This window comes from Cryptomeria japonica, chromosome 3, assembly GCF_030272615.1.
Source record: "Cryptomeria japonica chromosome 3, Sugi_1.0, whole genome shotgun sequence".
Taxonomy (NCBI): Eukaryota; Viridiplantae; Streptophyta; class Pinopsida; order Cupressales; family Cupressaceae; genus Cryptomeria; species Cryptomeria japonica.
Window position 1 is genome coordinate 471,366,421 of NC_081407.1, and position 17,745 is coordinate 471,384,165.

The following is a 17,745-nucleotide window of genomic DNA, read 5'->3' on the forward strand; positions in this document are numbered from 1 at the left end:
TGCATTGTCCTCACAAGATTTAAATGGTTTCGCGATTTGAGGAAGACAAGGGAAGTATGTTTTGCCCGTTGAATATAACTTGAATGGACCACGAAGGAGAAAATCGACCCAAGGTACAAATTCACTCCTGTCCCTCTCCAAGGGACCAGGGCGATTTTCAAATGAAGCTCTTGTCCCTCTCCAAGGGACCAAAGCGATTCTCCTTCAAGGCAAATATCTGGCAAGGGATATGCAAGTTTCGTGCTTGAGATGAAGGAAGGAGGGCGTAATCAACCCATTGAGGATAGTTTCGAAAGTTAGCAATGCATAAATGAGCTCATGATGACCAAGGCGCTCCTGTCCCTCTCCAAGGGACCAGAGCGATTTTCTCAAGAGACAAGTTTTTGGCAAAGGAAAAGCGAGTTTTAAGTTTGAGATAAAGGAAGGAAGGCTTGATCGCCCCGTTGAAGATAATTTTGAAAGTTGGCGAAACACAAGTGAAGCCTATATTGGCCAAGGCGCTCCTGTCCCTCACCCAGGGACCAGGGCGAAAAATGCATTATCAAGTCTCCCCTTCCAAATTTGGACGAGTCCAAGTCAAGACACAAGGTCAAAATGATATTTGGAATGCCTCTAAGAAGAACGAGGTTGCAAAAAACCACAAAAACTTGATGTAAATGGTTAAGGCGCTCCTGTCCCTCACCAAGGGACTAGAGCGAAATCTTCAAATTTGCCTTATTGCCTAATATTTTGGAGTGCTACTTCCGTTCGCAGGACTCAAGATGGAATAAGGAACAACGTTTTACGCCTCGATGATAATTTGATATTGATATGATTAAGGATTTGCGCCATGGACTAAAAATCGCTCCTGCCCTTCACTAGAGGACCAGGGCGATTTCTATAAAATCAAGCATCTCCCTCCAGAATCACGCCAAGGCAAGGTTTTTACGAAATGAGAAACGCCTTTTGGAAAACGATGGACAAGGAAACATCCACAAGAATTGACAATTTTTGGCTCAAGCATAAAATTCGCTCCTATCCTTCACTGGAGGACCAGGGCGATAATCCTTGGAGGAGCTCATTTAGTCTCGAGAAAGCGAATTGGACATGCATGAAGCAAACAATAAAGATCATTGCCTACCTCGCAACTCGATTTGGCAATTAAAGAGACAAAGACCAAAGGGAAAAGGTAAGGATCGCTCCTGTCCCTCACCAAGGGACCAGGGCGAAAATCCCTAGAATATCGAGTTTGCCTTGCAAAGGACAAGTTAAGCATGTATGGATGGATGAAATCATCACTTGACCTGTAACATGAATTGGCGATTAAAGAGACAAGGATCAAGGATAAGAGACAAGTTCGCTCCTGTCCCTCACCAAGGGACCAGGGCGAAAGTACTTTAAGGCACACTCCTTCCACAAAAGGAATGAATTAAGCTCAAGGTTCCCAATTAAAATGCTATTTTGGGCGTCCAAGATGGGACTTTAAACGTGAAGAACAAGAAATACAAGGTTAAAATGCATGGGCGCTCCTGTCCCTCTCCAAGGGACCAGAGCGATGAGGTTGATATTCATTATTTTTCCCATGCTTGGACGCCAATATCCTTCAAATTGCATTAAATTGCCAAATTCACTAAAAAAACTTGAAATATTTTGATTAAATTGGCATTTAATAAAGTGCGCTTAGCATTTAATAATTAATTTAAGCCTTTTAAAAGTCAAAATTATTAATTACAAAGGCATTTAAATTTAATTATTATTAAATTAAATTTAAAATTGGGGCGCTTGGGGATACTATTTTAATGTTTTTTACAAAAGTCGGCCTCTCCTTTTTATTCAAATTTTGTTTATTATTGGCCTTATTTCCAAAAGTCGGCCTGTGGGAGAGTATAATGGTGAGCGCCTATATAAGAGAAGTATTTTGAAGCATTTTAAACCATCATTTAATCATTCATTCATATGCGATTTGGAGAGGCAATAAAGGAGTGCGAAATCTGGTCCAAGGAAGAGTGCGAACTTTGTTGGAGGCTAGAGTTGGAGCGAATTTTCCTCAAGGCATTAAAACTAAGAGGTGGTGAAGTTAATAAAGAAGGCACATTTTGCTAGAAGACTTCGATCTTCATTTTGCCTAGCGAATTTCCTAATTTTGCATCTTTTTTAGAGTTAGTTCTCAAAGAGGTATGGCAAGATCTCCCTTGTCCAAATTTGAATTTTGAATTCCAAATTACATAGCTATATTTAGGAAATGATAATTCAAAGATTTATCATGAGGTTTCCTAAATTTAAAACTTTAATCTAGTCTATATTTCTACATTGCAAAATCTATTACTCATTATGAAATGTTGTGTAGGTGTCACGATGGCGACCCCAAAGGCAGGAGCATCCACCAGTCGTCCAGCCCTCATGAAGGAAGATCAAAAGCACGAAGAATTGGAGACCAAGATCGTGTCGAAGTGGAGCAACATTGGAGATACCAACTTGGGAAACTTCAGTATGAAGAAGTTTCGAGAGGTCCCTTACATTGGCAAGCCATCACCTGTCGCAAGGAGAATAATTGAAAGTGGCATTATTAAGGCGGCCGGCTTCCCTCCAGCAATCCAGTGTCATGAGTTGATGATCGAGTGTGCTCGCCATTATGACCCACAGTCCAAATCGATCGTGTCCAAAGAGGGAAACACTTTGGCTTACCTTTCAGAGGAGGCTATAAGTGAGGCTCTCCATCTTCCGGAACACAGAGATATGATTTATAAAAGCTTAGAAGGAGCCAGGTCCATGTACGAAGATGATCCAAACACTTGCTTGAGCATCATCAACAAGAATTGGTTACTCAAGAGTCGTCCTCGCCTGAGCAAGATCCAAACACACCACATAGGATCGACTTCCAGGAGGAGTACAGAGATTTGATAACATTACTCAACCGAGTCACAGGAGCTCCTCAGGCCTTCTATTTTGAGAAGTGGATGTTCTACTTCATCCAAGTGATAGTTCAAGGAAAAGGAACAATTCATTGGGCTAGAATGATTAGCCATTGCTTGGACGTGCAGTTAAGAAGACTGAAGGCTACTAAGTCTTTCCACATGAGTTCATACATCATATATGCCTTGATCAGGAGTTTTGAATATGCAGGACTACCTCACAGAGGAGTGATCGGAAGAGGGCCCGGGGAAGTCAGAGTTTGTGATTCCTATGTTCATTTGCATCATCCACCAGGAAGTGACTACAAGTTAGTCAATGATACCTTCACGATGAACATCACCAGGACATTGCAAGGCGGGATTCACAATCGACTATCTCAAGATGCACAAGAGCTTGTAAAGAGGTATGGTGCTTGGTTCATCCAATTTCAGAAATTTACATATATTAGAGTTCATGGATGTCCTTCACCTCCCTACATGTTGCCGAGATATCCGACAGACAGGATAGTGCTACTTGAGGTAACTAGACAGTTGGCAGCTTATGCGAAGGCATTCAGACACCGGCATGGAAATGGAGTTCCTGTGCCTATCATACTAGGAAATTCAGTTGAGGTATGTCCTAATGCTCTAGCCATGGATGATGCAGAAAGAGAGTTGGCCTTATATTCATTTTCATTCTTTGCCTTGAGAGAGAGTTTTGATCCTTATGGGTATATAGAGGAGACAGTCGGTAGAAAGTACAAGCATGAGTTTCAGGTAGAGGACTTTTGGATGAATCTCTCAGATGATTTTGAAGTAAAAAGAAAGATGCATTCCAGATTGCCTTTAGACTTCATCAAGAAATGCAAAATTTACAGAGTGGCCGACCAAGCTCAGGACAGTGGCAGACATCTCCAATCATCCTATGACCGAGAAAGCAAAGCAGTGAGGATAGATTGGAATGAACCTGAGATTTTGGATCTAGATGCTTTGATGGCTCCAGTTTTGTCTTGCACTCGCAGATGGGTTGATGTGCAACATCAAAAGTTGAGAGAGCAGAACATATCTATGACTTTTACTTTGGAGGAAAGACCAGGAGAAGGAGGAGCAAGTGTAAGTGAAGGTAATCCTCATCCCAGAAGCACGAGCGAAGGCAACCTTCGAAGCGCAAGTGAAGGCAATCCTCATCCTAGGGGCTCGAAGAGGAAAGAGAAACCTGAAAAAAAGGAATCCTCCAAGAAGAAGCAAGAGGCCAATCGAGATCGTTCATCCGGCACATCTTCTCGACAAGAGAAGACGACACTTGAAATGGAGGAATCTATGGAATCAATGGTACAGAACGATAAACATGAAGAAGGACAGGCACCTCAACATTCATCAAGTCGATCTCTCCAAGTCAATGAGCTACATGAAGACAATAATGGTGATGAAGTGACATCTCCTCTCAGAGAAGAAGAAACATTGCCTAAAGAGATACAAGTTAGAGAGACGAGGTCTGCCATTCCAGATTGGTTGAAGGAGAGATTAACAAGGGTGATTGTGGTCGAGGACGAAGATAATGTGACTGATTTAGAAAGCCTTGTTGGAAATTCTCAAGAAGTGACAGAAAAGAGGAAGGCCACTAAGATGTCTAAGATGATCAGAGATGAGACAGGATCCAGGAAGTTGCAGATAGCTACACCAGCAGTGGACAAATATGAAGGTGAAATCCTCGTAGAGGAATATGATGTAGAAACATTTGAGCTTGGTCCACTCACAGCCGAACAGACACTGGATGAGGCAACCGATTCGTTTGAGGCACTAAAAGACAAGCTTAGGGAAGAAATGGAGAAAAATAGAAAGCTTGAGAGAGAGAGAGGTGCATGGAGAGGCTACTTTAGCCATCTCAATCAGCCTTTGGGACGTCAGGATCCAGCAGTATCTCCTGTGCAGGCACTTCCCATTGAATCAGTTGGTGAGGCAGAGAGAGTTAAGAGCTTGGTTCAGCTTATGAGCTCTTGGATTGACAAATCCCATACCGTTGCCATTGAGTTCGCAACAAGAATGATGCAGACCACCCATCGAGCTATCCAGGTCCTTGAGATCATTCATAACCTAATGATAATAGTAGCCGCCTTTGCTCACACTAGAGATGTTATCATTCCTGTCCTGCAAGTAATAAGGCAAACATCAAGGAAGATCCTAGCACAAGAAAAGATAATGGATGGAGGATCTCATAGTTTACTCCAATGGTCAACTTTACTCCAGATGAAGGAAGTTCTTTTTGAGGACATCAGTAACAAATGCAATCAAGTTGAAGAGATTATCCATCCGATCCAGGACAAGGTGTTTGAAGTATTATGTACTATTCTTGGCAGGAGGATCGAAGTTGAGACAGATGTGGATTTGCGAGAATTAGAAGAAAGAGTCAAGGTCATCTTTTGCAAAGATGAGAATGTTATTACGGATGAGCAACGGGATCAAATGTTTGCTACCATGCTCCTGATTGAGAAAATTAAAGAACTTGAACCTGGATGGGACACTGCTCTTCTCAAGGCTTTCGATCAGGTCATCCACTTGGAGGAACGAATGAGGAATCTTCCTGAGATTCCAATTGCTGAGATTGAAAGAATCGTGTCTAGATTCATTGCATATGCTAAAAAAGAGCATTGGAAAGGAAATAAGATTCTAGAAGGTTGTTATAGATGATGTGGCACCTTAATTGTCATTGGTCTATGTCTCCTAGATTTTTGTGCCAAATTAAATATTTGGCTATGCATTTAATATTGTTCAATAAAAAGGGGGCTATTTGTAATAACCCTAATTAGGGTTTAGGTGTCATAATCTTGGCCATTGATCTTCTTTTTGATCTGAGCCATTCATTGTAATTGAGGATGCTACATATACCCTCACTCCTTTTCATTTTGTAATTAGAAACAGTTGGCAATAAGAAATAGTTAGAAGTTTAGAGCTTTTGGAGAGAAGAAAGTTATTTTGTAGCAAGATTGAGCTTTGAAGAAAGAATTTCAAGCAGTTGTTGTTCATTTTGGCTTTGAGATCAATAAAATATTGAAGTTATGGTGTTTTGTTGCAACTCTCGTGGCTATCTTCATGGTTGTTTACTTTCTTGAATCATTCTCAGTCAAAGTAGTATTTAAGTTTGAAGGACTAAGTGTTGGGCTTGATCTTTGGCGAGATTCACGTTCCAAACCACTAGCTTCTTACTGATTGTAGGAACGCCTTGTGTGGTCAACTGGAGAGACTTGAATTACTTAAACCTTCAATAGTCATTGAACTTTGGATATGTGCCTTTGTGGTAGTGTCCATGATCTTTGATGAATTGAAAGATCATTTGTTACCTTAGAAGATCGCATCAATTTCAGTTGAGTTGTTATTTCATGGCAATATTGAAATTGGTCGAATCCTGCCAAGTCTAAGCCTACATCGAGTCATTCTTAGGATTAGATTAGAATTTACCCCTTGCAAACTCTACCTTTTGATCTTTTTAAAGAACTTGTTAGTTTAGGGAAATCTTGTTCCTGCAATTCGGATACGTAAGGCCCCTTGATGAAACAGCAATCACAACGACCACTGGTGCTTATCCACACGTAGAGACCCTACATAAAAGAACATTGGAGTCACCCTGATTGATCCTTTTTTGCGACATCTTTAGCAATCAGAGGCTTTATTCAAGAGAGGATAAGGTACCCTTGGGTATTTTATTCTGTGTATGATTGTGTACAAAATACACGTCAACAGGTAGCGACGGATCAATTTGTCCTCTAAGATTCATCAGCTTGGAGGTGACAAATCCCCTCCTGTACATTTTGGTGAACCCGACGTGAACACTTCTTCTGTAATATTTTTAGAGCATTCTTTATCATTCCTGTCGTCATTCAATATCCCCCTTTATATATATATATATATATATAAAATAAAAAATAAAAAATAAAAAAAGGACAATTCTAAATCTTTCCCCTTTCTTCCAAAAAAAATATTTCTTTCTAAGTTCAAGTTTATTAATTTCAAAATGCATATGTTATCTTCTTTTATTAACTTAGTTTCTAACTTTATTCAAAATGCTAATGATGTTCCTTTTCACGCTTGTGACTTAGCTCTGCCTATGTCACTCTATGCCTTTGATCCCTCTCGTAATATATCTTTTGTTTCAAAGGATATTTTGTTACAAGAGGATGAAATCATTGACACCTTTCTTAATGTTACTCTACCATCTCTTCATTCTAGTGCACTCTCTTCTAGAGATGATGCATTAGTGAATGATGAGTCTTGACTCATATCTGATCTTCCAAAGGTCGATGTTGAGCAAATTCCTTCATCTAAATCTTCTACATATCATAATGAGTCCGTGAATGTCATTTATGTCTCTGCTACCTCTAAAAGGCTTAAGAAACCAATCATTCATGTGACTACAGCTAGTCTTTCTCGAAAGAAGGCAAAATCTATTCATGGTGTCCCTTTTGAAAATGACTCACCAGATGTTTTTACAAGATATATAAAGTCTAAGGCTCCTTCTTATAGAATGGTAGCTCATACTTATAATACTCGAAGAAGTCAGCAACATCTTGATCATCCACAACCTTCTTTACCACCTTCTCAACCAGATCTTCCTCAAGCACCTAAGCCTTCAGTTAAGCAATCTAGTGATTACGATCTTATTGAGCAACTTTGTGTTACTCCCGCTAAGATTTCACTTTGGGATTTGCTTCAGACTGCTCCGGTTTATCAAGTTATGCTACAAGAAGCTCTGCAAAAGATCTTATTGCCTTCTTCTACTAGGCCGACAAATGTATAGATCATATTCATGTGGACTCGCCGAACATTCAGTTTGAGGTAGGAACCTCTTAAGTCTTGAGTTGGTGCTCATCCAAGAGTTGGTGCTCTTTTTGTAATTCAAGGTTGGTGCTCTTTTTGTAATTCAAGGTTGGTGCTCTTTTTGTAATTCAAGGTTGGATCCCCTTTACTTTTAATGAAGTTTAATTGTGCCATGGGTTTTTACCCGAAAGGGTTTTCCACGAGATAATTCATGTGTCTTCTCAGTTTGTTATGTGTTCTAATTTGTTTTTCTCAAATCTGCTTAAAGATTTTGAGACACCGATTCATCATTGTCACCCCAAACTTCTCTATCCTCCTGATCTTGTTCCAACCATTTTCTAAAGTGATTGGTTTGCAAGTAATCAATTTATGATCCCTCCCAAAGGTCCTAGTGTTTTAAGTTTAAAACTTAGCTAAACCTAGCTCTGATATAAATGGAATTGGCTAACACTTCAATTGTGACAATCGCCTCACTGAGATGAAAACACCAAATAATGGCCAAAACACCAAATTCAAACATATTTTTTACCAAGAAATCCCAATCCAATTGGTGTTTAAGAAAACTCTAGATTCTTAATATATGTAAAAATTTCAATTTAGACTTATGGACAGAAAATTAAAAAAACATTAGCAGATCTAAAGAAGATGTGGAAAAATATGTCAGAAAATAGCAAATTTAATAAAAACATTGACCTTTAGTTGAAACAAATATAGATTGTACTACAATATCTTGCCCAAATCATCACTCTAATACCACTTTTACAGAAATTACTTTATCACAACAGCAAAATAGTATAAAAATATTACAGATCCATGAGATGGCACAAGTAGAATGACATAATGAATGCACAGAGAAGAGTGTAATAGAGTGGATTCAAAAAATATGAGTGAAATTAGAGTAAGCCACTTCAAAGGGGCAACCTCCAAAGGTTTACAACAAGAATAGAACTCACAATATGATATCAAACATATAACTACTACCTCCTATATCTAGAGTGATTGGATATGGTGATCCTATAATCCCAACTAGAATCATTACCACTATAATTATTAGAACTTAGAAATTATTAAATGATCAAGTCACAGGTTGAGTAAGTGTGCTGTAAGTTAGCTATCCAACACCCCAATACATCCATTGAGCTAAAGGAATAACAGGACTCAACTTGCATATATCTCATAATGTGAAAAGAGGCAGGTTGAGCAAATATAAACAATAGCATCACAACCTTGATTAGTAATAAGTTTTGAATCAAACATTGAAATTCCACAGTCCCTTCCTCCAAAACAAGCATTATTGACATACCACTACTACAACTTTCATAACAGGTGGTGTTTCATTGATAGTTGATACAAGAGCCATTGCACATACTAATGTTCCCTTCCAACGAACTTGCTATAAATCCTAGAGTCTAGTGGCTTCCCCCTAGTCCTTGAAAGTTAGCATTATTTGTATAACTACCTTTTGTTGACAGAAAATATTACTGGCACTGACTTCCACTCTACAATAAAAGTTGCTGATGCAATTCGGAGGCACAAATTCAAATTTTATCTCTAAAAGAATCATCTTCAAAACATTTTATGAGAAGACAACATAAAAACACCATTTCTTAAGTATCTTTCCTGAAACATTACAGATGCTTGCCAAGGAGATTGAACTAAATGACTGGAAACACAAGAATATGTTTTGTATTATAGCTGGCAGCTAAAAAACATAATCTCTAAATGGAACTCCAGAAAAAATTTGAAATACTGTTAAGAATATAAGTATCTATTTAATTTTCATTCCCCCCAATAACATGAACTAGAACAAGATCTGCGCAGGAAAATTGCAAATAAGGAAGATTCTACTCTTTATTGTGTCTAACATACGTAACATTGCGACTTAGTGACATTTCATTTTGGATGACTGAACATTAGACTAACAGGATCCAGTTCATAATATCTAGTGACACAGAACACATGACAGCTTATGAACATTTGTAACAGTAGTTATGTACATGAAATTATTCAAATTATGGTAAGTGATTGACACAGATTTATGGTAAAGACAATGATAAGCTTCAAGAAACTCTCAAAGGTAAACCAGGGCAAGAACTCACCATTTGATGTCTGGCAGCACCCGTGGAATGAATCCACCATCAAATACATGACTGAAAGGTCCATGACCAACATCATGAAGTAAACCTGCAATGTGGGAAGCATAAAGCATGTGCATAAAATGGTATCTACTATACGTACAAGTAAAATAGCTCTACTAAATAACTCTATATAATCAAAGACAGTTTAACAACAAAATATCACCTGCTAACTTTACACATGATATATCAAATCTGTCAATGTCTAGCTCCCTGCCCTGCAAACATATTCATATAGTTCACTCCATACATTTCATGAAAGTTTACACAATATTTTCACAAACATGTACTAATTTATTGTCTAAAAAAATTAACAATCGTATACTTGGTACTGTTTAAGCCGTTGTATTGCTTCACCAGCAAGCCAGTAAACTCCTAAGGAATGCTCAAAACGAGAATGTACAGCACCAGGATAGACTAGACTACACATACCTGAAAAAAATACATAATATCATTTGCTTCAATTTTATTTATTGAGACACAAGTTAAAAACTCAATGTATTTAATCACAAAACATAAACATACTTTAAGTTGGATGGAATATCATTAGAGCTGAGAATGCCAGATATTTTTGACTTGTATATCATACATTTTATCTACTTTAAGGTATTTTTCAGCACATGGAATTTAGATGGGTGCTATTCTAGAAGATTGTCATTTCAAATGTTGTCTACAGACTTGCCAATGAGAATAGTGTAAAACAAGAGCTACACAAGGTTTTAGCTGCATGCTAAATGTAAATAATTTACAGAAGAATAGTATGAGCGGACTAAATATAGGATACCCTGAGACAATCATGTAATACTCAGCTCTAGCATTAAAAATAAATAGAAATAATTTACAAGACAAATAGTAAACAACAGTAAGGTTGGGAAGGTATCACATAACTGAATTGTTAGTTCACATTTATAAATCAAAATTTTATTGAAATTATAAAAATGTGCTGGACGCATAAAGGTAGCAAAGCACATGACAAGAAAGCTTTAATCATGTTACCCTGTGTCTTGTGTCAGATACATAGAAGGACCAAATAACATTGGGTACATCCAAATCTTGTATTTATGTTCACTTTGTGGAACGTAAGAGATAAGTTGGACATAATCCACAACAGAGGACTTTTGAGTTGTTATTAAAGAAGTTTGAAAAATGAAAAATGAAAAATAGTGTCTGTTTTGCTACTAGGTGTTAGGGATTTAACTGTCTCTTTGGTGGAAACCATCTGCCAAAAGTTAATACTTTAGCATGTAATATGGAGTCCGAACTAGTCTGCTAAACTTTTGCCAATGCCTTTTGGCTGGCTAGGTCAACTGACCTGAACCAAAAGAGTACAATCTGCCTAGAAGTGAAAGAAGAAAGTATACCTTATTAATCAAACCTCTTTGCTCCTACCTGGAGCTAATCATGGCTATTTGGAAAAATGTTAATTAGCTTGGGCCCCAATTCTGCTTGAAACTTCTGCTAAACTAATATATTACAAACTTGCAGCTAATCCAGAAAATTTCATGCACTGAAAAACATAAAGGACCTAAATGACTCTGCTAGAAAGTGGTTATTGAGTTTAGAGAGTATACGATCCTCATTATGTAGCCAAATCTTTGGCTGGGGATCCAAGAATTTATTTTCAAAAAGTTATCTTGATAATGGATATCCCAAATTCTAACCAAAATACCTTTTTGAGACTTAAGGACACAAGCAGGATTGGAAAAATCCCACCCCAACTAATTGGTTTTCAAGAAGCTTCACTCGTAGAACAAATGCAAAGTAACTGATAAAACAAATCTCTCATGAGGTGTGGGATCCCAAATGTAATCCTCCACAGCCAAGTACAATGGAGAAGGAATGCATTGTTCTTAAACAGGAAAGAATAAGATAAAAAGAATACAAAACTGTCTAAGATTATAAGAAACTCCTTTTGGAATCCCTTCAAATCTCAATGGCAAACCAATGAGAAGGAAAGCAAGTCAAAGGCTTTGTCGGTGGATTTAGTGAAAGATTGTGACAAACACAAAAGATAGTTCATTTGATTTTGTATAATATCAACTTGGATTTGATAAGGTTAACCACCAGGTGAAATTAGAGACCAGGAATTTTGCAAAAGGGAGAACAGAAAACCTATTAGAATAGTAATTGTCCTTTCTTATAGCAGCACTATCACATCATATTCTTGAAGAATGAAAATTATTGCTGTGATAATTCTAATTGGATTTCTCCTAGAGATAAATTCCAGTCTTTCAAGGTTGATACTCTCATTTTTTTGCCCTTCGATTGAAAGTTGAAAACAACGAAGACAAATTAGCTTTATACTTGATGGTATCATTTGATACATAGAAATAACAAGGAGCTCTACTTTCCTTGTTGACATGCCAATTGGAACAAATAAAGGTGGTGCCAAAAACTGTTTAAACCCCATGGTACACACCCCCAGAACTTAAGTACAAGAGTGCCACTATATAAGAGCTCTAACGATTTATGTGTACAACAAAAGAAAAGAATATATAACATAAAAATCAAGTACCCATTACATAAGCTTCAATTTTACTATGCAGACTAAATCAATTTTGAAAAAATCTTATGTTTAGCATTAGGTGCTTGGTTAAATGGAAACCTTTAGAGCTAATTATTTTATAGCGCACTAATGTCTGCATGTGACAGTTGAAATCAAATCTGGCCCAATAGTTTTAAAGTTCAAAAAGAAGTTTATTTTTAAAATTTAAGTATTTAGCACCAATTATTTTAGGATGTACTCTATGCCTGCAGAAGCAACAAGGTGTTTAACGACTATATGGTCTATCAATCGGAAACTACATGAGGTAATTATTTGCATGCAAATTTTGTTTGGGATATGGAAGGTTCGGCTACAAAGGTGCCTGCAGAAAGGAATACTGTTCATGTCACTGTTCAATCTGTTTGTGACTATCCTATTGTTCTTTTATATTATTGTATTCTGCTAATCACAGTATTATTATATCATGTCATTTATGTTCACAAATATCAATAGCCAATAATATTCAAGATTCCACGTTTGTCACCCATAATATGAACAATTTATAACCATCTAATTATATTCTTCGGGTTTACTTGAGTACTTTGACATCCTTCTAGACTTAGTTGTCAAGTTGAAATGGTAATTCAAAATAGAAAACAGACTTCAACATCTTTGCCTTTTTTTGTCCCCTCGGATGAAACATCATTTTAATTATATAAATGCAATATACAAAGATAATATGCCAACAGACTCCATAATGAAGAAAATAGGTAATGTTCACAAGACTCATTGCAGTTCTCCTTTGTCCTTGCAACGTCTAAAAATTCATACCTAATTGCTTTACATCTCGAAGCCTGCAATTTGAGAGAGACTCTTACATAAGACTCCCAACACAATTATGCAAAACAGAAATAAATCCAGGATTAGAAATAACAGATAAACCATCTTACCGTTGGAACTGTTCAGTATCTATGAATCTGAGACTGAGCTGCAAATGACAAAAAAAAATTCTATCAAGATTGTATAAATGGTACAGTTCTGATATTCTATTAAACTAAGCCTCACTATCTACCACAAATCAACTTTATATCCTCCATTTGTTAAGAAGCATGTAGGTGGTCAGTTATAAATAGCACCTTAAGTTTTATGTTGTCAGTGTAGCTTAAAGTTCTTTAAAAGCAATGAAAAATCTACACATCTCTCACTTTGTACAACAAAAATTGCAAGTTAACTTTTCTAATATCAGACTGACAAATGTGCATTGCCACTTACAGTATGAGAAGAATATTAAATAATCAAACCTAAACATGAAGTTGCGAAGCATGCCAAAAATTATTACAACGCTTGAACAAGTAATTTCACTAAACTTTAAACCAAACGTCTGAAACTCAATGCTGAAGAAAGCAAAGATATATGATATAAAATTATAAATAGAGATGAAACCAAAAAAGGAAGCCACAGAGAACCGTAAATGGTCAAGGGAAGAATTTATAAGATGGTTTGATCGCTCCTGAAAATTTAAATGGGAGAATGTAGCAATAGGTGTCATAACTGTGTTGTAAAGCTAATCTTGTGCTTATCTCATTATGGAAAATAAACCTATTTCCGAAACCTACACAAATACTAATTCTTCATTTCAATTTAACATCAAGATTATGCATTTGAAATTCCCAGCAATAATTCTAAAATGCAGAGAACATCCATAACTGCCCCAGAGGTATTTCACAGTTAAAATTGTTTGCCTTGACCTTGATAACAAAGGTTCAATTTTTACCATAAAAAAGGATACACACACTCTGGTTGAAGAGGAATTTACAAACAGGATAACGAATCCAAAAATAAAATTAAGAGATTAGCATCAACAATGAAGAAATCAAACAGGATCTTGACTTTTTTAACAGACTAACAGCAATTGCTTTTCGTCCTGTGTGCTTTGAAAGCTTTCGTAAATACAAAGAATAGCTTATTTAAATATGAGTGTCTATCATAGCCACCCAAAAATTGGTTGAACTATAATAATCTGCAACCTCAGTCCTAGAAAACAATCTAATAATGTCATGATCATATTAAGCTTCAAATTTTCTGGCCAGATAATCTATAATGGAAAAAAAGAAGTAAACTCCAAAGGCTTCTTAATGTTGATGCTCCACTGCTTCCTCTGGTTTTCAAATCCTAACTGGGGAGGCAGAACAATTTTGACCACTACAAGTTTGGAGATTTTTGGATGCTATTCTCAAAAAAAATCATTCCACTTCTCTTAAAAAACAATCTTATAATGCCATGATCGTATTGAGCTTAATTGGTTTGAGTGTTAAGTTTTCAATGTGGAGATCCAAGTTCGAACTCCAATGGGACATCTAATACAGAATTCTAAGTTGTGACTTTTGGTCTCCCATGGTTGGCTTCTAAATAAGTGGATTTCTAAGCTGTGGCTCTTGGTCTTCCAAAGGTGGTTTCTAGTTTGGATGCTCAAAAGGAGCTATTATTGGTCTCACGGTTGTGCTCACAAGAGCTTGTATTGATCTCATGTTGATGCTCATATGAACAAAATATTTGTAAAAAATTAACAATATAAAAGAAAATTACTCAAGAATCAATGAGAAAATCCATATTTCTTAGGCACATCTGCACAAATTTCCAAAAGAAATTATTTTAATGTATTATTCTGGTATATAGGGGAGAGGACCCAATAGTTGAGCATGTTTCGATTGCTGTGATACTAGTTGTTGGTTTAATACCCAAACTTGTTGATTTAATGTCCAATTGTTTTGGCAACATCGCACCAATAGTTGTGACTTCAATATTAATAATTGAATGAAATGTACCCTTAGTTGTAAAAAGCAACCAATCATGCCACATCAGCTGCACAAGTATGGGGCCCCCTTATGCACAACTATTGGTCTCACCTTTTTTTGGGGGCTTTTTGGACACCTTGGCAAAAAGTATGCCGATGTGGCATCATATTTGATGATGTGGTGCTGAAACCTTAGTTATAAGCAGGGACTTGTCAAGTAAGCTGCTGTAAAAAATTGGGAGTGATTTGAATTTCTACATAAGATTTTGTGAAGCACAACGTTAGGGTGCTCAACTACTGGGTCCTCTCCCCTACCAAAAGTATAATACCATCCAATGAATTTGATCACACTGAAACAAAGCTCTGTATAGACTCATCCATCAAATCTAACATTTATTTTCATACATAAATGTTCAAATTTCCTCATGACTGAATGTGGTCCAATCTTTTCTCTTTTCTCCTCTCATAATATTATGAGAAGAAAAATGTGTTTTATCAAATCAAACATCCAATAACTAAATCTTTCGAATGTTAAAGAGTGTAATTTAACTCTCCAAAGTACAACATAATATCAGAAAAATTACAAGATTAATTCATTAAATAGAATGCCACAATCTGTATAGCTTCGTTCAATTCCAAAAATACAGATAACAAATATTGTTATTCGCATTTCAATCCCATCAAGCTAATTAACAGTCGTTCTGCAAATCTGAAAGCAAAACAGACAGAGTCTGCTATCCCATAACCTGTCCTTCAAATTCTTCTATCTATTCTACCGACCCCACTAATTCCTTACACTGCGAGCCAAATGCGCAATTGAGATCATTAAATGCAAAACAAAGAGAAACAACCGAGCAAGCGAACAAAAGCAACTTGCAGTTCGTTCTGAACGACTAAAATTTAAGGTGAAAAAACGAGCAAGCGAACAAAAGTAACTTGCGGTTCGTTCTGAAAGCCTAAAATTTAAAGTGAAACAACATAGCAAACCAAACTTTTCATTTTAAATTTGTTTTTTAAAATGTAAAACAAAGTAAAATAGCAAAGCAAGAAATTTATTAAACAGGGCAATTCCCTCGTAGATTTAAAAGCTAAAACCAGGATTAGGAGGTGAAAAGAAGGAAACCGGATCTAGGTAGATGCTTCCGTGGACATTATCCCGCACAGTTTTGGTGTGCAGACGGTTTTGGAAAACCGGCACGGTGGCCTGCTGCGAAAGTGAAAAAGCATCATCCAACCACGCTCCCATTGTCATTCTCCTCCACAATGAAATAATAACTTCTGGACCTCAATTCACAGAATTTCCTACTTCAATTTACATCACCACTTGTACAGTGAAAGAATTTTTACAGCCAGACGATGGCATATCTTCCACTCATACACGATCTCATGTACAGCTAGTGTAACATATATTTAATAAAGGCAATTGCTTTGCGTTTTTTCAGGGTTCAAAAAAGAAGTGCGGCGGCATCGCTAAAGTAACCACTCACTGGAGGCGTCCAATTTGTTTGGAGTGTCTGACCAACCATTTTAGCGAATGAAACGTGGAGAAAAGTATGTCCAAAGGTGGGTATATAATTGCACGATATTAAACGGTTTCTAACGTCCCCAGTGTCGTGCCTTTTCCATTATTATCGGACATTAACATCTCTCTGCATGATGCCCAGGCGTCTCCCATCCCGAAAACCAATGTAAGTGTGCCTGCCCCATTTCATTCTCTTGTTGCCTGCCCCATTTCATTCTCCCATGTGCTCAATTGACGCAGATCAAGCTTGAGATTCGTATGTTCATATAAAAGACAGTGTATACTTCCCAAGCCATTTAATATTGTTCCCATTACTTACATTGGTCAGTTCTGGAATTTGGGTTTCTTTGACTTGAAGGTATCCATCATTTGCAATGAGTAATGAACAACAAAGGTACAGTTAACTGTAACCTTCAAGAGGAATAATAACACCATGCTTACTATTCTTTCTACACTGTTTGAACTTTGCACAAATAAATTACAGGAAATCATATTAAATTCTTATGCACGTGTGGTTCATTGTTATTTAGTCTTTGCTTTAGTATAGATATAAATAGAATTAATGTTTGTTAGTCAATTATGTTTACAATATTATAACATTGATTTTGTGAAATAAAAGTGAGTTATTTCTCTCATTCATTATTTAAATTAATCATCTGTCTTTAATTTTTTGGACAACAGATTATTCAAGTTATGATTTTCCACCATATCTTTGAGTTTGAAATAATATTGAAAACTATTATTTCTATACCTCATATTCTCATAAGTCAAAGAAATTAATTATCCATGTATGTGGATTAGACATCTACTCATTTTCAAAGATAAAAACATAATAACTAAAAGTAAGTAGATGACCTATCTAAAGATGCTCATTTTTTTTTTCATGATATATAAATGTTAAAATTTAAATGTGATTTAGAATAAAGATTGGTGAAGTAGCATAGATAAGTCACAAGATGGTACTTTTAATTTTATTCTTTCTCACCTTTTGAAAATGACTTGTTTTCTTATCTTATAATAGGCACAATCTATGTGCCAAATTTATTCCAAACACTAAAATCCAAAATTATTATTAAACTTGTTATGTTGGTTGATGACATCTCCATTAATATATTCCTCTATCCTTC

The 17,745-nt window shown here is 36.5% G+C and overlaps 1 protein-coding gene across 6 annotated transcripts in view; it reads right to left on the reverse strand.

The window, feature by feature from the left end:
* LOC131041362 (uncharacterized) overlaps nt 1-17,070 on the reverse strand; it is a 122,112-nt gene extending 105,042 nt beyond the window's left edge. For 2 of the 6 annotated variants that reach the window (XM_057974406.2, XM_057974404.2), the window contains exons 1-6: nt 16,220-17,070; nt 13,253-13,290; nt 13,134-13,156; nt 10,143-10,249; nt 9,984-10,035; nt 9,782-9,866 (exon numbers count right to left, since the gene is read on the reverse strand). In XM_057974406.2, coding sequence (XP_057830389.1) covers nt 9,782-9,866; nt 9,984-10,035; nt 10,143-10,249; nt 13,134-13,156; nt 13,253-13,290; nt 16,220-16,348 — 434 coding nt within the window. In that variant the 5' untranslated portion in view covers nt 16,349-17,070. The remainder of the gene's footprint in view (nt 1-9,781; nt 9,867-9,983; nt 10,036-10,142; nt 10,250-13,133; nt 13,157-13,252; nt 13,291-16,219) is intronic. The other 4 variants (XM_057974403.2, XM_057974402.2, XM_057974405.2 and 1 more) reach the window with 3 other exon arrangements.
* Between the last annotated feature and the right edge of the window lie 675 nt (nt 17,071-17,745).